Source organism: Rhamphochromis sp. 'chilingali' (genome assembly GCF_963969265.1).
Source record: "Rhamphochromis sp. 'chilingali' genome assembly, chromosome: 16".
NCBI classification, from domain to species: Eukaryota; Metazoa; Chordata; class Actinopteri; order Cichliformes; family Cichlidae; genus Rhamphochromis; species Rhamphochromis sp. 'chilingali'.
The window spans coordinates 31,474,368-31,499,813 of NC_137943.1; the positions used below are offsets into that span (position 1 = coordinate 31,474,368).

Sequence of the window (25,446 nt, forward strand, 5' to 3'; positions counted from 1 at the left end):
TTATCACAATATCGCCAAAATTGGAAACATCCTCCTTTCAGAGTAACGCTTGAGAACGACTCTGTGCCTTTCACACTTCTTTGCTACTGCGAATTATTACGATCAGGCTTTTCTAAAAGTTCTCCCAAAAGCCAAAACTCGGCAGCGACAAAGAGATATTTTCTTTCTATCCTGGATTGCATTGTTCAAACAGCTGATTCTGAGTGATGCATATTGATGCTTATAACAATATAACAGTGCCACTTTGAACTTTACATCCTGAAGGCAATCAGATTTTTTTTGCAAGGTATTGCTTAAAAAAGGTTTTTCACTTTCTCCCCCCCGCTCATGGGGAAGAACTTGGTGTAATTTTTCTCTATGTTGACTGTAGTTCCTGTAATTATGGAACAACTAACAAGAAAGGTTTGAAAAGACCTTTTGGAAAGAAAGAAAGAAAAAAAAAAAAAAATCACACGGCAGCTCCTCAACAGTGCCTAAATCTTTATTTTTCAGTAAGCTACATTTTTTTCTCCAAATTAGACAGTTTACATCATGACACAAGAGTAACTTAAATTATCTATAGCTGACATGTACGCTTGATTCCAGTCTCGATGGAAGAAAAGACCCAAACAAAAAAAATTAACAAAAACAAACAAAAAAACAAAACAAAAAAAATAGAGAGAAGCCCTCTTGATCGCAAACCTCCATTCCACGTCTGTTAAAGGTGTCGTTAGGCAAAATTATCTGTCCAAACCCCAACACGGTGGAGTCGTCGATTGTCCACAGCTGTTAGCGTAGCATGGTAAGAGTGTTAATGAGTTAAACCACAGTGAGTTCATAGAGTCCTTTTCCAGTCAGTTGATGTGCATTCATTGTTATACATCTTTGAAAAACAAAATGAAAACACAAAAACACAAGGGGGTCTTTTTTTTTTTTTTTTTTAAATGACAAGATGCAACCCTCGTGGAGGAAAAAACAAAAAAACACAAACCAAAAAGAAAAAAAGAAAAAAATGGCACTGTCAAAATGGACGAACAGGAAGGAGGTCTGAGGCGACCAACAGGCTGATATGAAGTGTGACGCTCCATGCAGAAGTCCACGAGGAAAAGGGAGCTCCTTCAAAAATGCCACCGCTGAGCATCTGGATGAACGCCGGCAAGACTGAAGAGGCGCGGAGCTCGCGGTGTCTTTCCCGCCAGAATAAGAGATCCCTTTGAAAGCGGTACCATCCAGTCTGAGGTACCCCGCTTGTGGAAAGAGTCACTTTTGCATCGGCCTGGATTAGCTGGGTGGTACATTTTATTTTTTTTCCACACATGCACACATTCACAGTTCAGAGATGCCCAGTTTGTATTCTCAAAGTTCGAGGCCACCAGAGGCAGAAGACGCCTCGACCTCAGGCGAGGGATCCACCGCAAGTTACACCGCGTGAAAAACGCTCCTGCAGTCACTGGTGTCAAACTGAAGGTGTCTCCAGGCTTCCAGTAACAGGAAAATCACATCTTAAAGTAAAAAACAAAAATAAAAGCCCGAGACGGTAAGCGCTCAGCTATGTATGTACAGGTTAAACGACTGTTGTATAATGGCACGGTTATTGGTTTTCTTTGCCACATCGAACTGCAGTCCACATGTGATCAAATGGTTTTAACAGACATCTCAAACTGCGTGTTAAATGTACTGTACGTGAGAAACATCGCTCTGAACAAGGTAAACTACTCTCATTCCAGTTGAGCCTTTAACCCCCCCCCAACAAACAAAAAAGCACATAGGAAAAAAACAAAACATTTGTACATTTATTTCTCAGTAGAGGAAATCTTGGAGCTGATGAACATGAACAAGAAATCACAAACATTAATCTGAAGAGAAAAAAAACAAAACTGCACAGAGCAGGTCGAATGGTTTTGGGCTCCTTGGATGTCTCGCGCTCACATCGACACCTGGGCAGGAAACTTTTATCTCAAACAGCCGCAATGACGACTCCAAACAGTCGCCTTGTTTTTTAAACGAAATGCACAATCCGAGGGCCCGAGACTTGTCGTCACCTGGCGGCAGGCTGCAATAATCCCCCACCTCAAGTGCCGAGTGTTCAAGATGTGCCTCGCTGGGAAGCTTCTGATGGGCGTCACACATCACATCGCCTCGACTAAACCAAGAAGTGTCCACCAACAATCCCTCTTTTCAGCAAACCAGCATCCGCCCGATGGTACGTCAAAGTCGGTTTAGCTGCTGATTGGCCAGCTTCGATGGTTCAGGCTTTCTTTTTATTGATTTCTGTCTGAAAAGCTCTGGTTTTCTGTCCAGCATCTGAAAGGCTTACCAAATGAAATCAGACCAAAGGGATTACTGGACCCCGACCCAAACGCACAGAGAAATGGATAAACTGAGAATTCAACATTTGCAGAAGTTGGTCAGATTGGACTTAAACAACTCTTCCCACTCTCTGAACTTCCAGTAAACATTTCCCCTCACCATGTTTCTGACAGAAGTGGTTGAAATGATTAATAAAAGCTAAATTTTTAGATTTTTACAGGTTTCCGACTGTAGAAAAATGCGTTTCTGCCAGAGACATCAGTGGAGCATGAACCACCTCCATGGTATCCTGATGGCATCACCACGACCAGCTGCTTATTATAGGCACACTGAAGTTTCCACTGTGGCTTATCTACACTTCTAACATCTCATTATTGTGTGAAAACCAAAACCATCAAAAGAGTGTTTCCTGTCGTAAATCCAGTCAATCTGAAAGGATTCGAACGCCGGAATTTTATGGGCAAGGTCTAAAAGCCCACCAACTGTTTTATTTCTAATCTGACAATTTATCAATGATTGTGAAAACTACAAAACCTGCTTGATTCACTCTGGTTCACTCAGGGTGCCCCCTGTTGGTCTGCAGCAAAATTTGTTCAGTTTCAGGTGAAGAGGAAGTTGAATAGCTTTTCAAGATCATCTCTGGCTCTAACTGTGCAGGTTGGTACAATCTGAACGCTGCGATTTATCACAGATAAATCCAAAAATCAGTAACAAAGCTCTAAGAAACCCATTAAATAAACAGGTGTATGACAGGGCCGAGCACAAGAACCAGTGAAACAAACTAAATCTGAGAAACGACATCTAGCAAAACTATTCCTGTTTTAAAACTGAAGCTTAGTCCTTTGCAGGAAAGCTTTTAGCTGTTCTATGAATACAAAACTTAATTTTAAAAAAAATGTATTTTGAGTATTTGCCTGTCCTTTATAATAAAGCACGTGGCTCTGTTTGTGAAAAACAAACCAAAAAATGGCTTATCTAACAAAACACGTAAGAACCAATAATCGGTCTGCCACACAAAAAGATTTGTGAGGTTTAGTTGCCTTTTTTTGTGCTGTTCACTGACTAACAACAGAAATGTGCAATTTATTTGGTTTCTATTTATTTTTCCGCACATTTAAACTGGTGTATGTGCAAAAATCAAATGTGTTGACAAGTGAAATTTAAAACAGATTTAAAACATGACAGAGCCAGGCGACCAGTGTTTTTCTGCTAACCTAGCTTCATCGCTTCCTGGTCTCAGACTTTTCATTTCCTGAAATCTGATTCCCCCAAAACTGTGATACTCACTCATCCTAAAATATGGACAGAAAGCAGAAAATAGAGTTTGAGCTCATCAGACAAAAACCAATAAGCCCTCAGATGGTCATCGTTAAGCAGAGTTGGTGGATATTTGGAGCCAGAACGAGGATATCTAATATTCTCAAATAAAAGCTGCAGTCTAGTCATGCTGCCCGACCAATGTGGACACAGTGCAGTTTGATTATAGCCTACTGAGCTGCATATGCATGAACATCTCATCTTAAGTGTTAGTGTTACCTAAAGTTTTGCATTAATGCCTTTAGCTGCAGCTTTCATGTCACGTCTCATCTTTTGGCACTGTTAGCAGAGTACTCAACAATGGCAAAAACAGAGTAAATATCCAACATGTAGTGCTTTGTTTTTGTTTGTTTTTGTTTTGCTAAAAACCTTCATTCAGACTGTCCAAAAAGCAAACACACTGTGAGGAAAATTCCCCCAAAATCAACTGTAATCAGTGAAAGAAAAAGAAGCCAGAGCTTCGAAGAGGATGCCGGTGGACACTCGGCTTTGTCGGAACCACAGACTGTGAACGCTGAGGAGAGGGAGGGCGGGGTTACTGTCGCACCTGAGCATCCAGGTGCGACCGAACCCACAGCGAAAGTTTAAAAAGGAATGAAAGAACGAAAACAAAAAAAATACAATAAATGATCTGCTCACACTGCAGAGCGGAGCAGGAATCAAACTCAGCACACCCAAACTGAAAAACAATAGTAGTTAAAGAAAAAATATCTCCGAACGCACGACATCACGTCTTTTTTTTTTTCTTTTATATTCTACATCCAGCTCGATAGCGACATTATAGTTAACAAGGATCAATATATTTTTATAATCATTTTAAGGTACCTCTTATATTTTTCTGAGTATTTACATCTGTACAAGCAAAGCACACACTTCAAAGTGCACATATTTAATACAGTATTGACTAGATTTGCAATTACAAGGTTTTTATCCCCCCCCACCCCCACCCCCCTGCACAAAAAAACCAAAAAACCTGAAACTATTGAACAAGAAACCAAAAGAACGACCCAAGATTTTTCGTACATTTTACACAAAACAAAAAACAAAAAGTAGGAAAAGAAAGGAAACGCTGCTAGATTTGTACTCTCTCTCTCTCTCTCTCTCGCAGTAAGACTTGTGACGTCTGGTGTGACTAAATATTTCCACATCTCACGCTTCGTTAACATTTTGGGGATCTTTTCTGAAAAGAAATAAAACTCTATGCTTGTCTTGTAGAAAAGTTAAGGCAAAGTCATTTTTCAAGTTTAAATAAAATTCAAGTTTCTCAAACACTGGATGGATTTTTTTTTTTTAAACACACACACACACACACACACACACACACACACACACTTATATATATATATATAAGTGTGTGTGTGTGTGTGTGTGTGTGTGTGTGTGTGTGTGTGTGTGTGTGTGTGTGTGTGTGTGTGTGTGTGTGTGTGTGTGTGTATATTGAGAGCTCAATACATCATTTTTTCCTTCTCCCAAAAAGAAAACTTAATGATATTTCTTGTGGAATAAACAGCACTGCTTTATAAATAAGTGGATATGGTGCATTTACATTTGTTTTACCATTTCCACCAATGAGGAAAACAAAAAAGAGAAAATAATAGACCCATCCAAGTGCATCTCAGTCCTTCAAAATAATAAAAAAATATTTTCTTTTTTCACTAAACTCAAGCTGTAGCATCCAAATCAAAAGCAGCTCTGACCAGGAGTACAGGCTCTTTAAATGAAGCTTTCCCTTCTCCAGGCTCCTGTTTTCTCTTAGTGGGATTACCCAGAATGCTTTTTGTTGCAGGAAGACTTCAGCGAGACATGCGAGGTCCCACCTAAACAGATATTGTGTATAGTACAGTGGTTTTTATTTATTTTTTTCAGGGTGTTTTTGCATCTTAGGTGACGACTTCAAAAGATGAACCCGAGCACATGACCGAGGAGCAGGGAGGGAAGTCTTTTAAGTCATTTTTCAGACAGTTACATTCAAATTAAAAAACACACTCGGTTGGTTATCTGCCAAAGTGGTTGCTACAGTAGGCAGACCTTCCAACCAAAGCTGGAGCTGCCCTCCCTGAACGTGCGAGCTTGCTACTTCACTCTGGTGCAGGATGCAAAATTTTCCACCAGCTCTGGTATAAAATCACTGCTTCGATTATGTCCCATGAAAGCTCTGACCAACTGGGTGCCGGCGCTTCAAACGAGCCAGGCTCGAGGTGAGTAAAGGATGTTTCCTCTTACTCTGTGCTTTAAATCGTCCTCCTGTCTGCTGCCATTTATCAAAGGTAACCAGAGTGAAGCGGCAACAGAGGAAGTCCCGTGTGCTCCGGTTGATCTTTTCCAATTTTTTCAGAGAAATCAAAGAGTGCAAACAAACTAGAAGAAAACAACAAAGCACGCCGACAGAGAGGAGGAAAGAAAAGAAGAAAAAAAAACACCCCCAAACAACAATAATAAACAATCCTAGTGGTATAGACTTGAGGAAAACAGCGGAACATTTTCACCCCAAGGATGGATTTTACACACCTTCCTGCTCCAAACCTTCCAGCACTTAAATGTTTGGTTTAAGGCTGTTCACGAGTCCTGATGGGACCCCCAAAGCCAAATTATCGCTCTCTCACTTCAACATTGCAAACCACGTTCCAGAAAAAAAAAAAAAAAAAAATCCACTCGTTATTTACCTTCATAAAAATATACTCGTCTATTCAACCATCCCACTTCCCCATTTTCACCACTTTCCAACAAAATCCTCACTGACCCAAAACCCAAAGTTAAAAATCCAAACCACTGCATGTCTATTCAAGCAGCACCGAACAAAAACAAACAAACGAACAAAAAACGTTAAGCATCAGTCTTCAAAAATTTAATGCTGCACAGATGCTTCAACATGACCGACAAGACAAAAAAGCTTCAGTGATTGTGTCAATGGAGATGATGCAGCAGGGTGTTCGTCAACTTCCCTCCTGGAAAACTGAACTGTGTGTGTCATTCCCCAACTTCCTCCCCAAAAAACAAAACAAAGTTAGTCCCTTTTTTCACTTTAGGTAGGATTAATCACATGAATTTGCTTGCGAGAGTCTGAGAAAACAACAACAGTGCAATTAAACGTCTGCAGATGTAAATCAAGTATTTCTACTTACAGTATCAGAGGAGTTGTAGTAACAGATTCCAGGTTTTGATATCTAGCACCATAAGTAGGAGAAAGAACTACAAACATGCCACCGTTTGAAAGGAGGTTTGAACAGTTTGAACAGGAAACTTCCCACTGGATCAAATCGCCACACTGAACTCTGGACTTGTCCCATTTTATGGCAGGAAACTCACACACATCTCAGCCTCCTGATGAGTCACTGTGTCTCAGCAGATTTCCAGAAAATTAAACAAAAACCAAAAAACCCTCCGTTCGGCGCCTGTAAACAGACGTGTTTACTGAGCTGATAGCTGGTAGCTAGTGTTAATTTCCTCCTTCCTGCTTGCCAGCGTTTCCTCGCCTCCAGAATAAACAAAACCCTTTCAGATGGGAAGAAGCGGCTTCCTCGTCACCGCTCGATTTTTAAGTTTGTCAGCCTAAAACCTGCCCTGCATCTTCCTTCCTTCCACAATAATGATCAACAGTTTGACAGGAAATGAAAAGCGGGGAGAGAATTTAGCTTCCTGACTAGTTAAATGTCTGCAGACTCATATGCAGTGTGAGCAACACCTCACCTACTTTCACTGTTACAACAAGATGCCTCATTTTAGAGAAAAGTCATGTGCCCTTCCTGTGTGATACTAAAAAAAACAAAAAACAAAACAGCGCTGACCCCACGTTAAGCCACAGACGCACACTATGGTGAGTTAGCATGTTAGCAAAACAGAGAGGGAATAACAGCAGGAGGGGTGATCCTTTAAGAACAGGATCAGAGGGAGAAGACGCCGAGGGGAGGATGACCAATTACTGTACCAACAGCCAACTACGGTTTGCAAAAAACCCCAAAAAGACATAAAAGCCACCTAGTGTAAACAAACCTGCAAAAAATTCTATGTAAACCAAAGGATCCAAGTCTTCTTGTGATGTTGAGTTGCATATGGATGTGAATATGTATTTAAAAACAAAAGGACTAATAATGACCCATAATTAAGCCACTTAAAGTTGCACAATGCTGCCACTCAACATGCAAACAAACCCCTCATTATGACAGCCAAACAAGATGGAGTCTGTTTTATGCACCCTTTCCCATCATCCTTTGGGGTGGCTTCCAACAATGCCCTGCTGCTTCCCACACATGCGCGCGCACACGCACACACACACACACACACACACACACACACACACACACACACACACACACACGCGCGCGGCTAATTTAATCCCACAAGGCCGTTTGGACAGAATGAACAAATTTCAGTGTTGTCTGTGCCACCTGACAGGCTGACACCACTACGTAATGCAAAAAGAGAAAAGGAGAAATAAAAGTGAAAAACCAAAAACAATAAATAGAATATAAAGAAAAAGAAACGGTGCTCTACATGCACAGTAAAGTGCTTTTTGTCTGCAAGCCCTGATCCAGAAAAGAAGGCGTCCTCTATGCTTGTTTGTGACGGGTGATTCTGGGATATAAGTATCGAGTAGCCCTGACTTGTATTTCCTTTATTTTTTTAAACGCATCTGTGGAGCATAGTAGTGGGGTTGGAGGACTTGGGGAGGGAAAGGTCGTCACCCTACTGCGGGGATTTGGGTGGGGTGTGGTGGGAATCTTTGTTGGGGGTTTTCCCTGGGTGTGGGGGCGGAGAGGCCCACCGCCCACCCGGCCTTCGGACCTCCTTCGGGGGTCTGCCTGTGGTGGCACCCGTTGAACTGGGTTTGGAGGAGGGGTGGTAAGTCTCTCTGGCCTTGGCCTCCCCTGAAGGCGTGGAGGCGTCGGGGCACTTCCTCTCCTCGCCTGCTGTGGCGGCGCAGGCTGGCTTAGCTTCCTTAGGGGTGGTTGGTTGCTGTAACGTCGGGGTATCCTTCACCCGCTGGCAGATCTCGGCGTAGGAGGGCTTCCTCTGCTCCTAGCAGGAAAACACAAGACAGTTGTAAAACATTCTGCACACATCCTTACAAAGCTCGTCTGCGGGCAGTTTGTGAACGAGTGGTTTTCATTTCCACCTTGAACAGGACAGAATCAGAGTTAGATCCCCGTATGGGTCCGTTAGCGTCAGTAACGAACTTCCTCACATGCATCTCACATACAATGCCTGGAAAGGTTCAGGCCTGTAGCACACGTGTCTCCAGAAGGAGAGCCCCAACAACAAATTGGTCCAAGCATCACACAAATAGAGAGGTAAGCTGAATTAAGTGACAGAATCTTCAGGTCTTTGCTTATATTTGTGCCATTTAGTCCAATGTTGTTGAAAAGGATGACCTTTAAGTCATAGAAAGAAAGTCAGTCTGTCCATCAGATGCATGTCCTCTATAATCTCTAGCACTTGCTCTACTTGGAGAGGATCCTTCTTAAGCCAATTCCTTGTTATGGCCTTTTTAGATGATGAAGATCCTGGGGTCCTTAGGGATGGCATAGGACATGATGTCATCTGTTAACTTGGATATACTGCCCCAAAATGAAGTCAATTGTGTACACGTCCAAAAGATATGAGAGTGATTGGCGTTCGGGTGACCACACTGTCTCCAACATTTTTGCTGGTGCGCTTGAAATTTGTTAGTAATATGTGGAGTAATGAAGAATCTAAATAGTAGGGGTGCAACGATATTCGTATCGATATTGAACCGTTCGATACAGTGCTTTCGGTTCGGTACGCATATGTATCGAACAATACAACATTTGTAATTTATTTTATCAACTTTCCTTCTGACGATGCTGTCTGTGTTGAGCGCTCAGTGAATCTGCGTTCGACTACTCCGCCTAGGCTGCACTGTCGAGCGCAGATCCACTGAGCGCTCAACACAGACAGCATAGTCAGGAGGAAGAGCGCAGGGCAAGCTAGCAAGACAGAAGTTAAGCTCTCCTTGCAAGATGGACCTCCCCCACCCTCATTCAGATCTGGCGTTTGGAATTATTTTGGTTTTCATGTGACGTATGACCCTGAAGGTAAGCGAGTCATGGACTAAAGTAAAACAGTATGTTGGATGTGCCATGCAATGCTTAATTACATGGGTGTGAACTAATGTGTTAGCGCAGTTAGCTCGTTAACGTGTTGGCCGTCTAGCCCCATGCACGGAGCGATCGGCGGTAGCTCGTTAACGGAGATTTGCCGTGTTGTGGCGTTAAGGTCATTTCAACGAGATTAACCTGAAAGCACTAGTGGGAACACAACGAATATGACTGCACATTTACGCCGACATCATCCTAGTGCAAAGACAAAAACAACAAGCATGCTACTAACTTTAGCCGAGTCATTTAGACAGCTGTTAGCACGTGATTCTCCTTATATGTTTAATATGCTGCTGAGAATATAGCCCAGAAGAAGCGGATAGTATAGCTTTTATTTTGGAAAGAGACATTTCTCTGTAATAAACTCTCTTTTCCAAAGATGAGTGATTCCTCAATCAGATACAGGGCTTGCAAAATCGCTAGCCCGACGTCCCGGAGCTAGCGATTTTTCCAGTCGGGCTACCAAAATCTATCTCTTCCCTGCCCGTCGGGCTATTGTAGGAAGGAAAATATATGTCAATGCTTTTGCATTCTTTCGGAAATGTAGCTGGGTAATTATGTCATTGGCATCGGTGAGCCACTGTCAATATGTGACATATTGAAATCGCGTTTGAATTTGCGCTTGTTTTTTTGCTTTCACTTTGCAATCGTGCGAACTGTGTATAGAGAGCGACAGCACTGATCTGTGAGTGATGATAATTTGTGCACCAATTCCTCTGACATAGTCTTATTAATCGTTAGCTTACTATGCAAACATGACAAGTGAAATCTCCCGCAGCAAGCTTAAACATGTGAGAGGTTGATCGCGCAGAGAATCGCTGAGCTTATGTGAGTCCGTGTGTAAAAGTAGCAGTATATATATTTTAGTTCTGCTGAGCCAAATAAGACAGGTCGGGGTGAAGAAGTGACAGCCAAAGAAAAGCTTACCACAAAACGGAGAAGTTATGACAAATGAGACTATAAGGAAAAAAGAAAGTGCAGCTTTATGGTTTCATGGACAAAAGAATTTCTGTGGCTGCAATATGACGAGCTAAATAACCAGGGGTGCACATAAGTGGTCCGCAGGTGCGCATTCGCTGTCAAAATAAAAAACGCGCACAAGGGTTAGGGTTAAATTTAAAAACTGTACTTTTGAGTTAAAATATATATTTATAATTTTAATAAATGACAAATTAAAAAGGCATGAACATTTTTTTGTATCGAAAAAATATCGAACCGTGACACCAAAGTATCGAACCGAACCGAACCGTGAATTTTGTGTATCGTTGCACCCCTACTAAATAGAGTTTTCCGCACAAATTCCCTCCACCTTTTGGAACAAGTCGATGTTTGTTGTGTGGTGCACATATAGTGTGTTGTTACCATTTTGTTTTTCTAGCCCTTTTGTAGAGTTTAGACACAGTTTTGGTGGGCAGACATTTGTAAAGAGGAAGAACTCCCTTTTAACAGGAAGACATCTCCAGGGACAGGCTCAGAGAGAGAGCCATTAGCCACAAAGTGACAGAGAGAGCCGAAAGAGAGGACCCCAAACAGAAGGACAGACTGAAGTGAAGCATCAGGGATAGACTTTGTTCCCAATAACAGTTACAATTTGCCCACATTACAACAGCTCGAAGTCAGTAAAACTGTAAAGAAGCTTCTAAAAATACAACAGAACCAGGCAAACTGTGGGATTTAAGTTTCTGTACCTGCTCAGCTGATCTCTGTTTACTTACATTCATCAGCTGTGTTGGGATTTTATTTTTTTGCACAGATTCTGCCTCAATCTGCTCACAGCAGCTCACTGTTTGGTTTACACCAGCGTGACCATGAGTCCTTTGGTAGTGGGCAGCGAGAGTTGAAGCTCGGGTGTGAAATTCACGGTTTTCAGGGTTTTTAGCGTTATTTTTTTAATCTTTTTTATCGTTAACTCTGTTTGCCTGGGTCTTTTCCCGTGTGTTATGAATAAATCTTATTTTTTTTGGTACCGGTACTGGTTTTATCTTGTTGTATTTATCCACGACAAGGCCGGTCCATGAAAATATTGTCGGACATTAAACCGGTCCGTGGCGCAAAAAAGGTTGGGGGCCGCTGGTTTACACTACACAGCAGTCTCCTAAACGTGTGCAGAAACTTTAATGTCAGGACTGAAAAATTAAAATTGAAAATATTGAAAATCAAAGAATTTGGCTGATAATTCAATCCAAAGGCAAATTTTTATTAAGTGTATATAATTTATTAATAAACAACAAACATGAAAACAAGGAGATGAGAAAAAATGTATTTCACGCCGATGCAGGCACATGTCAATCAAACTTTTCCATGTATGAATATAACGCTGGGGACAGCCTGTAACTACAAACGTTCCCTTTTATACAGTTTGGGAAAACGCTGTAATAAACACGGCAACTGAGCTAAAAACATTCAGAATTTTGGCTCCTGAACATTTCAGAGATTAAGAGGTTCAACATGACAGCAGTGATATGATTGTTGAACCCACATTTGGCATGTTGATTGTATTTAATTTGCCAGATCCGTTTCTGTTCACTCCTACGCGCGCGTGTGTGTGTGTGTGTGTGTGTGTGTGTGTGTGGGGTCGTTGTTTTAGCAGCAGTACGTTTCAGACCTTGGCTCGTGTTTTATTGCTATTAAAAAAAAGACCAAAGCTGAGAGGAAAGCAGGGGTTGTTTTTTTTCGCCCCTCCATCAAAACAGATTTTCTTCTTCAAAATGCACCGTTTCCTTCTGACACCTCACACAGACCTAAATTAAAGCTGTAAGAGGAAATTTGCCTTTGGCTTGTTACAAGTAAAGCTTTTTTGGCTGCTACATGTGTCCATTTTAAAAATGCACAGTTTTTTCCTCTAGAAATCGAGTTGTCTGCAATCAAAATCAATACGAGACTGCGCAGAATTAAGGTGCAATTAATTTGCCTTCTTTTCTTCAGGATGAGATTTATTTAATGGTGACTGAGGTGTCTGAGAGGCAGCAAATATTAAAAAGCGCCGGTGAGCAGAAAAAACAAAACAAAAAGGAGGAATCAATACTGACTGTGGCAGCACCGTTGACTTGCACCGATTTGCTTGCAGTGGACAGAGTCCCAGGAACTCGCTCCACAGACAGCTGCACCTCCTTCGGCTTCACCTCTGTCACCTTCACCTCCCTGGAATAAAGAAACATGAGCCAACAGCATTAGGGTGGAATAATGAATTTAACATCATTTAGGAGGTCTGCAGTCCTCGAAACGCACATAATGGCTAAAGAAGTGATCAGTGCAACATGAAGAGGCAAACTGATGACTGTAATAAGACGAGATCTAATCAGAAAGCTCCTCCTCACCTTAATGTGGCCAACCTAATATTCAACATTATCTTCTTGTGCAGCTCAGGACTGTTTTCTCACAGACCTAAGTTTAAAGAAACAAAGCCTCGGTAATATCTTAGGAGGACTCATTTTAAACCACTAGGAGTTTGGAAGACGTGCGTGTGTTGTGGTTTACACATTTGCTTAAGAAGCAAGCGTTTGCTCCCAGGAGCAGACACGAAAAGTATTCACTATAAAAATTCTGCCTTATAAAACATCCGGAGCTTCCCGCTGTGGCAACCCTCACCCATTTCAGGGTGAGAGAATGAAGCCTAATGGTGCCACATGACTAAAATGTCCAAAATGACACATTTCATAGCTGTGAGAAACTGTCACAGTGCCATTGCAGGTATGGTGTGTGGCTGCCTTTCCAGTTCTGTAGTTAATACTCCTAATTTCCATTTTCTGTCACGTTTACTTCCTATAATGATCTGAAATAGGCTCACAAGCTTCCTGGAAAACGCTGCGTCTTTACCTGCAATGTCAGGCTGTTCTCGTGGGTGGATGGCACCTTTCCTGTCACATCCTCTCTCTCTCTAAATCGTAGGCTATTATGTTACACGCTTTTCTTAACAGATACTAGAACCATTATGATAATTAATGACAGCATTTCAGCGAATGCTGTGTATGTTCGCAGCCTTATCTTCTACCCTACGGCTGTCAGTAAATGGCTTTTTAACAGACTCTGCTCTACGTGCTGCAGTCAACAACATCTGAGTGCTTCTTACGTTACTGGGAGGGAGGGAGCGGGACTGTGCGGCGTGCCAGGGGAAGGGGGCAGCGTCGAGGCGGGGGTCGTGGTCGGGGTGGTCGGCGAGGGCTGGAAGGTTGTGGCCATCGGGGACGTTGAGGACCGGAGAGGCTCTTTGGGACCCGCTGGAGAGAGAGTGCCTCCACTACTGGATTCAGCACTTACATTCTGCAGCGACATCAAGCAAACAGCAAGCAGCAGAAATGACGTATTACAGCAAGTTCTTTTTATTAGCAGAAGGAGAAGTTCTTTACAGGTGAGCGTATATCAGTGTACAATGAAAAAGCAGGACCAGTAGCTAAAATTGCAGTGTTGGTGGTGCCTTCCTAAAGCCTTCTTTATACTTGTGCTGTTTTTCCATATCATAAAGAAATGCTAGATTAATGCTCCATATCGTGAGCCAACACACTCGAGAATCAGATTATTACTCTCAAGAGTCTCACCTTTATTTTGAGGAAGATTAAAAAAATAATAAAGAGTTTTCCAACATATTTCAAGGTACGTCTGTGAAGGTTCTCAGTCATCCAGGTCATCGTAGTCTAAGGAGCTTGGAAAGAAAAATTGTCTGGACTTCTTTAAGTTGTTTGAAGGCGTTTCATCTCTCATCTGAGAGGCTTCTTCAGTTCTAGGGTCAAAGAGGCGGTGGTTTACGACAACCAACCGTCTGCCATCTATAATCCAGTTTTGAGATCCCTTCCCAGACGCCTTAACGCCCACTCACATCCTGGGCCTTCTGACCTCAGGAAATCACAAGATGGGGTGGGGCTAGGTTTCACAATGAGTTCACCCGAAACCCTGGCTGATTGTGACCCACACCTGTTTTCACACCTTGGCTCATGTGATTGGGTAGAGGGGGAACCACCACAGGGATTAAATCTGAGAATCTCCACCATTTGACCTTAGAACTGAAGAAGCTTCTCGGATGAGAGATGGAACGTCTTCAAGCAACTTAGAAGTCCAGACGCTTTTCTTTCCAAGCTCCTTAGACTATTTAAAGGTATTGTTGCAGTTTGAACAGCCCGTTTTGTTTTTAGGAAGTGCCTGAGTCGAGTCACCATGAAATATCTGTGTGGCAGCCACAATAAGAGCTGGATGAATTCTCTATTCTTTCTAACACTGGGGCACCTTTTATGAAACAATTCAAAATCATGCACCAAAACCATGCTGACCCTTCACAAAAACAAATCACCAACATGGCTGATGTGTGTTGTGTGTGGATTATTGTCATACTTTCATGCTGTGTGCTGAGTGGCAGCTTGTCATGGTCACTCCCGATTGTTTTTTCTTTAAGAAAATCGTATTTTTCTTTTGCACGCTCACTGCTCTCCTCACAAAAGTAAAACCGGCAAAATGGCGCTTCCTGGAGCAGGCGCTGTGATTGTACCCATCTTTACCACAAAACCTGCGTCTATTATCATCTTTGCTAACCAAGCACTTTACTGTATTATATTTTGTTTATACTAGAAGATTTAATTTAATATAACAATAAACCTCCAGGGCTTATTGGAGTTTACATTGATTCATACATAATTTAACACACCACTGACAAACCTATAGCTCAGTTTGAGTTTAGCATCAGTTCCTACCCGTTCCTTGGAGTTTCCGACGACTACGCTGCTGGCTAGTCGGTTGTCAAAGACGTCATCAGTTTTGAGCTGGCCGGCTGCTCCGGGCAGAGGAGGGAAGCTGGAGAGACCGAGCTCGAAGCTTGGAGATGGAGGTTTTGGGGGCGGAGGCGGCGACTGAGGCGTCACTCTCTACACAGAGGCAACAAAGAGTCAGGAAACAAAACAGTCTTCAATTCACTTTCAAGATGTAAGGAATACATAAGTACTAATCTTGGTTTGCTTCCTTTAAACTGAGCATAAACTCACAGAAAAACTGTGGAATTTAAAGTTTGAAAAGAATCAGAATGACGAGGATAAAAATCAGTACTTACTGTAAACTTTTCGTCCCTCTTTTTCCTAGAAGCAGAAACATTTTTCCTTTAAGAAAAAGAACATCTCAATTTACAAACATCCGTTCTATCTAAAAACACCGACTTCACCTTACACAACGTCACCTAGAATTAATTAGTTGAGACTGAAAGATTTTAATAGGTTGGAACCAAAGACTAGTTTCAGTAATTATGCATCTGACAGAACGTGAAACATGGCCACAATCTCCCCTTCTGTTCCTCAGTTGGTGCACAGAATCGTGATGGCACAAGGAGGTTGGCCTCCTGGATATGAAATGTCACCACTTCATCATTTTATCCAGATACATGCAAAACTTTTAGTAGCCGATTAATTTTTGAGGAACAGCCGAAACAGGGCAAAAAATATATAATTCCAGATCCCATTAAACACAGAGACAAGTAAACGTAAAGCTTAAGATGTTGGGCCACCAGATCAGCTTCAAGTCCTCTAAAAGAAACTCGCTCATCTGCTGTTTTAATGGTGAGTCATTCTGGAAGTGATCGCTGGCAGCACGACATAAATGTTTCATCAGAGGATAAAGGTGATCACTCAGAACAGCTTTGGATAAGGTGTGGCCAAAAAGCTCCAAAACATTACCTCACTCAAATTTGGCTGATGCCCTGTTCAGTGTCATCATCTCTTAGTTTGTCCAGACAGCTTCCAATGCGGCTGCTATTCTTAGAAGTCCTGTTGTGCCCACTTACACTCTTTGCTCTGCAATTTAGCCAGACGGCAAATCTTGTCTTTCGTTTTAAAGTGACGCAAAATCTGGATGGAGGTCGATCACTGGTGATGGGAGCTGGGTCTCAGTTTAAAGTTAGTTTGTAAGACTGAACAGAGTGAGTCATGCGAGGAGTGACAGCAGGAGCACGATTCGCCTCGCTTTTAGTTTTTCCACTTTCACAAAAATTGAATCCAGTTGAAGAATCGAGGCTGGCGATTGGTCCGACAGGGCCTCCGCCTGGGCTGCTGCCCAACACAAAGTGCTGCGGACGCTGTACCACAACGAGCCGGTTGAGGTGTATGCGAAGATGATTCTGAATGGGAGGTTGGCCAAATTTAAATCAGGTAAGGTTTTTCATTTTTAGAGCTCAATTTCCAAACATTTTGACCACACTTTGTACTGACTGTTTCCCCTAAGAGGACCAAAACTTCAGGAAATGTGTGGCATCCCATTTCCAAAGACATTGTGTCCAAGAACAAAAGAGAATCACCTGAGCCTGTTAGTTTACTCATGTTTTCACTTTAGGACAACCACATTCAAAGTGTCAGCGTGAACTGTTGAATTCCTCTCATAACACTTTGGAAACCTGCACTATCAGAGGGGAGTGGCAGAGTTATTGCTCTACACAAGTAAATGATCAGTGCCTGACCTTCCTCGGCCGATCCCCAGCGAGTAGTCTGTGGTTGCGGGCTCCGTTACTCGCCCCGTGCCCACAGTGTCCCTACGAGGGAAGGCTGCAGTGGAGGGTAACCTGGTTCTGGGTTGGCTGGTGGGGAGTCGCGTTGGCGGGCTGCTGCGAGCCCCATTGAGCCTCTCGCTGGGAAAGCCGGCAAAGAGGCTCGGGCTGTCCAGTAGCCCAGTGCTGCGATCCGCTGTGGGGATGGTCGGCCTCAGGTGAGGTTTGCTGTGATTCCTGCAGAAAAGGAAAACCTTGTGAGTCCATGTGAGCATTAAAACTTGGGTTTAAAGTGAATAATCGAACCCTGGGCCTACAATAAACTCATTCTGTGAAGGACCCCGCAAGTGACAGGTAAAACCAGATGGTAAGATTTCATTTTTGCGTTTGTGTTGCGTCTTCAGCCTTTGGAGGAGTAAAAAATCTACAAACTCAGTGAAACTGGAAGTGGATAAATTATTTAGATACAATCATTTCCCATATGCTGATGGTTTATTTACGAAATACAAAAGGAACTGATTTTCTGAGATTTTAGCTGCACAACTAGGGCTGCCACAAACGATTATTTTGATAGTCGACTAGTCACCGATTATTTTTGCGATTAGTCGACTAATCAGATCATCATCCATTGGACGTAAAACGTACAGCTTATTGCACCAGCAGCATCTGCTCTTATATAACTATCATTAGCTTACAGCTTTAAGTGTTTGTGCTAACTAAAAATAAAGACAAGATGGTAGTTTATTAATTTTTAATGAAATTTGCAGATTGTTTCGGTGAAGTTTAATAAACTCCTTGCTTTCTAAAATATAACAGGACACCGGAGTATATTCTCCAGCGTCTCAAACTTCTGATGATCAGCTGTCTGCTTGACAGTTTTAGCTGTGCAAAAACTATAACTTTAATCTCAGCCAAACCGATTTACTCAGGAACAAATAAAATACTAAAGAAAGCCAAACAATAACATTTTTAAAGTTATCTAAGTGACTTGTCACAGGTACAATGACATCTTTCAATTTCATTGTACCTGTGACAATGACAATAAAGAATATTCATTCATTCATATTCATTATATATATGTTTAACCTGACTAGCGAAAGACGGCGGTGGGTTTGAAAACGATTTGCCGGGAGTCCGGTGTTCTCACGGCTCTAGTTAGCCTTGCACCCGCCTAGCTAACGAGCTAGTGGGTAACAGACGTCTCCGAAAACGTCGGCGCGCTTTTGAAAATATGTGTCCTGATAAACTGAGCAGATATTTGAGGTTTACACAGCTACATTCTCGCCTGAAAATATGTTAAACGTTTTTTTTGTGACCCAGAAAGAATAATAAGAGTAAAGTTAAAACTAACTAGCTGCCGCCATTGTTGACAACTGCGCTGGGCTGCGCTATGAATTCTGGGACACAGCTTCTTCTTCTTCGGGGTTTAACGGCAGCTGGCATCCTTGTACATGCAGTGCTGCAATCTTCTGTTTCAGTCCGTTATTACACTCTTAAATCCTGCTACTTATTCCTGCGTCTTTTGGGATCTTACAAAGCTTCAAACGATGCGTCGACTATTAAATTAGTCGTCGACGATTTTAATAGTCGACATAATCGTGACTAGTCGACTAATCGTGGCAGCCCTATGCACAACCATCTCTGGGGTTTACAGAGAATGAAAAACAGCACACATCCAGTGAGCAGCAGCTCTATGATCGAAAATGCCTCGTTGATGTCAGAGCAGAGGGGCCAGACTGCTTCAAGCAAACAGGAAGACGACCTGAACTCAAAAAGCCACTCATTACAGCTAAAGTACGCAGAAGAGCATCTCTGATCTCCTCAAGCCTCGAAACAGAAGAGCTAAAGCAGCAGAAGACGACACCTGGTGCCACTCCTGTCAGCTAAAAACAGAAAACTCACGTGGGCTCACCAAAACTGGACAACAGAAAACAACTTCACAGACTTTTACCCCATTAAATTCATATTGTAACAAATCCTTAATTTAAAAAAACCCAAAAAAAACCAACCTCAAAACTTTGATAAGCAGGTAAATAATCATCATATGGTTAATCTGTCAATCACCCCTGGGATTACAAATAAGTAAAAACAAATGTTTTATGTTCTATGTTCGGTTTGTTTAAACACACAGCTGTGTGTCATACACACAACATTAGTGGGTGAACAGCTGATCACACCCTGTGTGAGGGTGATGGAGATGTGCTAGGACGACTGACGAACTTCCAGTGTGTTTACAAGTGGAGAAAGGTGAGATGCTGCCAGTTTACCTGGATTTATTATTCCAACAGCACGTACATTAACTACATTGTTCCACTGAACTATAACAAACCTGTTCCTGGGCGAGTAGTGTCTGACAGTGAGGGGCGACGTCGCTGGTTTGAAACTGTGAGATGTAAATCCGTTGATGAACTGGTTGTTGTGAAATGGAGTAACCTGGAGACAGAAAAACAGTTAAATAAGATGCATTTAAGTAACAAATTATTAAGCTAGTTGTGTGACTTTTGAACTTAATGTTTTCTAATGTAGTTGTTGATATTGTATGTTTATAAAAAGTGTCTTAAAAATGTGAAAGTGGCTCCAAACCTATTAATGCTTCATAGCACCAATTTAAACAGTTTATATTTAATAAAGCAGCCACTACAGAAAGCACAGTGTATTATTCAGACCGAAAAAGTCAATATTAAACACAAGTAACTAAATTTAATCCTGGTGCTGATCTGCTGGTCCTGATTTAATCTTAAATCCAAAAACAATTGTGAATTTACCGTTTTTGATACACAACTGAGCACCTGTTTGACTTCTTCTTTCCCAAATCCAATAAACACACAGTAACTCATTCTTACCAGCGCGGGGTCGATGAAGCTGTGTGTGGCCGACCAGGCCTGCGGCGTGATGAGGCTGTATAACGGGAATTGCTGCTGGGGGCTGTAAACCGGCGGGATGTAGTAGGATGTGTAGCGCTGCTGAGCGTACGGGTTCACCTCCACCGGCCGGTAACCGTTCTTTGGTATGAAAGTGTTGATAGCGATTGCCTTCGCCTTTATCCTCGCCTGGTAGAAAGAGCCCGAACAGAGAGAGAAATTAGCACCAGCGCCCAAAAGAGAGATCGATATTATAACTAACTGCTAATACAGTTGAGGAAAAAATACAAATAAAAAAATACATTTCTCAACCATCTTCACAAAATTTGTTTGTTTCATCGGTTGTTAATAAATATTCATGTGTACCATGGGCTTAGAGGTATTGATCAACGTTTTTCAGCCAAATCTAAAAAATTGTTTTAGTACAGAGGAATGCAATTTACATTTACACGCTTCATGTGGTCCTTAAATAACAAGCAGACCTCTGAATGAACCCCTTAAGCAAAAACCTGTGATTTGTGAGCTGTCTACAAAAAAGTTGGATGTGTGCTTCTCTGCTGATTCATTTTGCATGACAGGGGATAATATTTGACTTTTGAGACCACATTCATGAACAGAAGTGGTTTGAATATAGCTCAAAATGCATAAACTGACAGTGACGAGAGCCTGAAATCACCACCAGCAGGGTGCATCTGGTTCTCGAGCATCTTTTGATTTGCAAATTGTTTTCTTTCCAGCTCAGCCTCAAACCAATAAAATGTGAGCCTACCTTTATTGGCTTCCCTTGGAAGGTCTTTACTTCCTCACGGAGATATTGATATGCCTTTAAAACAAAGGAAACGCAGGACAGCATTAGTGACTTAAAACACACAAAGTTCACTGATAACTTTGATGCTTAAACTCAGATTTAAATACTAGTATAAATTACTAATGAAATCAAAACTGAATGAATGCATGAAATTAACTGTCCACATGTACGGATACCTGCTGTGCATCTGCTTCTGATTCAAAAGTGATGAACCAGTTGTCATTGTAGGCAAATTCACAGTTGATAAACTTGGGTAAGTTGTCCCCCTTAAAAAGAGCCTCGACCTCCTGCAAAACAAGAGAAACTCATTTCATTCCACTGTTTCACTACAGATCTGCTACAACCCCGGTGGCCCAGGCTGGGCAGCAAGACTATGAAAAAATAATAATGAAGATCTATTCAGTTATGTTTCCCAATTACAGATTTAAAAGTGGACATAGCCACCATGTTGCCTTACATGTTTATTTTCAATAGAATCTGCAATCAGAACAGCTGCCCCCTGCTGGTCATAAGATGGCACTTTGTATTGACGTCACGCTTCAGACCTGGAAGCTTCCTCCATCTGTCATTATTGTCTAATGGCAGATTAGATCAGTCTTTGCTATATGTGAATGATTTCATAGGTGGCCTCTTGTTGGCACAGCTTGCACCGTGGGAAATAAACTACACAAGTGCTGTATTAGTTTAACCTGAAGCAGCTTCATTCAAAATTACACCTTGAAGCAGAGAATGTGTCCAATATTAAGGCTATTTTCCATTTTCCAACTGGTTCTTCAAGCAGCCAGATTCACCTTCTGGTTTTGTTTTGTCATTATTATTATTATTGAACTCCACAGAGTACTAGTTTACACATTCTCTTAACAAGCAAAACAAACCCCCCCTTTTTTTTTAGCTGCATCATGAAGTGCATCACAGAGAGCTGCACTACTGGGCGACCCCTTGTTGCTTCTAGAGATGCTTATAATTTTTGGCTGTTTGATGAATTTACTTCATATCTGCCGTAAAGACATCAGGAGACACTACAAGCATGTTTTCCAATTTCTTCTCTCTGTGGGTGCAAAAAGCTTTAAAGAAGCCTTCACAAATTCCCGCAGGTTAAACTGGACCAAAGGTACATTATTACATTTAATACTCGTAAGATTTAGACTACAAACAACCCATAATTGAATAAGCTGCAGAAAACCACGTTTCGCTGCTCCTCTCTCTATATTTCACAACTAAATATGATGCTCTGAGCAAAATAACTAGTGTACTTTCCAGTATTAAGGAAATATGGGGAATGATGTGATAGAAAAATATTGTTTATATGAGCAGGGGCCCGTTCTTCGTACGTCGCTTACTACATCCAAGATCAAATGACACATCCAAGATCAAATCATCGCGCTAACCGTGAGCTCGCTAATCCGGTTCCCCGAACACACCTGCTGTTGACGATTAGTACAGCTGGACGCAGTAATGTGACATCACTGGGTGTCATAAAAGGGGCTACGCATCGATAGTAGAAACATTGATCGGCAACCCTCTGATTGGTCGGCGAAAATGTCGAAGGAGCGCGCTCGGCTCGGTATTTTTCGGCAGCAGAGCAAGAACTCCTGAGTGAGGGATTTCAGGAGTTTCAGAGTTTAATCAGAACGCAAGGGAACACTGCAAAGGCTGCAAAAGCAAGGAGAGAGGGCTGGCAGAAAGTTGCTGACAAATTAAACTCGTAAGTAATTTAATAATAATAATAATAATAATAATAATAATAATATATTGGATTTATATAGCGCTTTTCAAGGCACCCAAAGCGCTTTACAATGCCACTATTCATTCACTCTCACATTCACACACTGGTGGAGGCAGCTACGGTTGTAGCCACAGCTGCCCTGGGGCAGACTGACAGAAGCCAGGCTGCCATATTGCGCCATCGGCCCCTCTGGCCAACACCAGTAGGCGGTAGGGTAGATTTATTATATTACACTATATTATCCAATATTATATTACATTATATTATATTGTTATATTATATCCTCTTTCACATTAGAGCCACAACAGGACCCACTAGAACATGGGAACAAGTAAAAGTGAAATATAAGAATATTCTACAGAATGGTAATATTTATCACTTATATTGCTTTTCGTCTCTTGGAAAGAGAGCCTGAAATAATCTGTTTGTTTGTTTATAACAGCAACCAAGAAAAGGGCAGAGCAAAAAAAGACAGGTGGTGGTCCTGCACCCCCTCGTCAACAAGTTGGTTAAGTAAATAATATCCTCACGGGAAAATCGATATCTCTCAATGAGCACACTGTCGCGCTGAGCTAAAGGATCCTGTCTGTCCCGCAATATACGCTGAATTCTGAGGACTCTCCTTATCAATCTTGCACCTTCCGCAATGGGTTGCTCGCGTAAACGGACAGGACATGGCTGCGACAGGCTTCCCAAATCCACCTTGGCTTTTATAGCCGTGGTCTCTCATCTTGATTACACGAAGTAATTTACAATTACTACTCTGAAATATGAATTACATCTGTAATAATCACATACATGTAATAGAATGTTAATAGTACATTTCCCTTTTTTAGGAAATGACCTGTATGTATCTGTGTGACATCAATAAAAGGATCAAGTGCTGCATTATCTTCAGTTACATTGATGTTATTTATTTATCGCTGTTGCTTTCGTATAAATGAAGCGGACATACCTGCGTGGCCGCGATCTAATCCTGTTTACATAAAGTAAACCTGCTCCCGAGCAGGTTTACGCTTACGGCTCTGTTGCTATGACAGCAAGTCCCGGATGAGCTTCGGGGAACCGACTGATCCAGGATCACGCGAAATCGTCAACAATCTAATCCGGCTAACCTACTTAGCGAGGTACGAAGAACGGGCCCCAGATCTGTTTGACGTGGACTTTCTGCGGAGCTGAAAATGCACCGCTGTGATAACAGTCATTAGCTCGGAGTCAGCTGAACTGAAAATGTTCTGTCAGGCTGGGGCAGATAAGAGAGTTACTGATATCACACAAGACCTCTGCAAATGTTTTACCGTCACTGCTCGACAGGAAAATGCTTCTCAATAACCTCAAAATGCTCAAAATGTGTGGTTTGTGGTGCTTGCTGGGAAAGGACGGGTCATGACTGGATAAAATCCCGACTTTGCATTTTGGAAAGGTGAGGTGTCTACCTTAAATGTCTACTCTCTGGTCTCCTTTGGAGTCATACCACCTCGTTATCATGGTTTAATTAGCTTAATGTGTAACAGTGACAGCATTCTGCAGACTCCGCTTTAAGCATAACAAAGATTGATTTAAAAAATATCCAAGAACACGACATAAAACACACCAAATCCTAAATAAATCAAGGATACGTGTAGAGTTAACTGTTCAAGCACATATGATAACTAAAAAACTAATTATGGTGACTGAGGCATAAGAATTCACTATATTAAGTTATGCATCCTAACAGAAACATTAAATAATTCAGAGTCTGTCGACTTCATCCATGTTTGAACTTCATTAGCAGAATATTTCCCCTGAATTCAGAAATGAGTAAAATATTAAAGAAGAACTAAATTTAATTAACTAAAAGCAAACATTTATCTACTTGCATTTCTATTTACAATCCCAGTTTAACTACTGGGACTGTAAATAGAAGACCTTCTAAACAAATGTGAACAGACCATAAAGGCAAACTATCAATCAGACACCCAGACCAGACTGGCGTCTACAGTGTACATAAGCTATGCTTGTGTTCTAGGCGTGAGCCATTTCCATGGAATAATAATGCTTCTAGTGTTTGTTGACTCATGACAGTAGCGTCAAATGACAGACGTGTAATTGGACATCCTGTTTCGGCACTGACCTCTATGGGCGTGCTCTCTGGAACCTCTCTGAGGATCACGATGCAGCGGTTCTGATTGGGTCGCACCTTTTCCCCCTTCTCATCCACCTGGACCAATGGCAAAGCTGCAGGAAGCCATAAAGAAAAGGTGTTATGGGCCATTTCAGGAAGGATCAATCGGTACATCCCACCTAATAAGCCCTTCATAATCAGCTAGTTTATTACGTACAATAACTTTCACAGATCTAATGAAACCTTGCAAAATGTTCACCTTCAAACTATGAAACGTTTCCTGGTTATGTGTCCTGAAGGAACTCACAGGTGGGCTGAAATTCTGTGTGATCTGTCAATCTGTTTCTGAAGATTTTCTTTTTCCTTTTCTGTGAACTTAAAGGCTGATATCACCGTGGCCACTGGTCCAAAACAGTCAGACCACAAATCTACTTTCTGGGTGCATTTTGGTGCACGACTCCTCTAACAGACTTCTATTTTAACATGTGCAGATGTGACTAGACTCTGTGTGTAACAGATATTAAAAGTGCTTTTCAGGCTCTGAATTTCATGTGGGTACCTCCTGTATTCACAAAATTACGAGGACTCAAATATGCTGGAAAAAAATAATGCAAATTAAATACTGACTAATCTTGCAGTTTTACTCTTATTTTCTATGACAGACACTCACACACACACCAGAGTGTACAACAGTCTCATATTAAATATGAACAAAGTCTAAAATGATGAGGTCAGAGTATTTAACTCCTATGCGCCCAAAGCTCCAGCTATGATC

The 25,446-nt window shown here is 41.8% G+C and overlaps 1 protein-coding gene across 3 annotated transcripts in view; it reads right to left on the minus strand.

Moving 5' to 3' along the window:
• Positions 1–332: 332 nt before the first annotated feature.
• Positions 333–25,446, minus strand: part of larp4b (La ribonucleoprotein 4B) — a 60,540-nt gene continuing 35,426 nt past the window's right edge. The window contains exons 6-16 of one of the 3 annotated variants that reach the window (XM_080861514.1): positions 24,681–24,784; positions 21,018–21,128; positions 20,803–20,856; positions 20,016–20,222; positions 19,502–19,605; positions 17,146–17,409; positions 15,754–15,799; positions 15,401–15,571; positions 13,792–13,982; positions 12,752–12,863; positions 333–8,622 (exon numbers count right to left, since the gene is read on the minus strand). In XM_080861514.1, the coding sequence (XP_080717640.1) occupies positions 8,290–8,622; positions 12,752–12,863; positions 13,792–13,982; positions 15,401–15,571; positions 15,754–15,799; positions 17,146–17,409; positions 19,502–19,605; positions 20,016–20,222; positions 20,803–20,856; positions 21,018–21,128; positions 24,681–24,784 (1,697 nt within the window). In that variant the 3' untranslated portion in view covers positions 333–8,289. The remainder of the gene's footprint in view (positions 8,623–12,751; positions 12,864–13,791; positions 13,983–15,400; positions 15,572–15,753; positions 15,800–17,145; positions 17,410–19,501; positions 19,606–20,015; positions 20,223–20,802; positions 20,857–21,017; positions 21,129–24,680; positions 24,785–25,446) is intronic. The other 2 variants (XM_080861513.1, XM_080861512.1) reach the window with 2 other exon arrangements.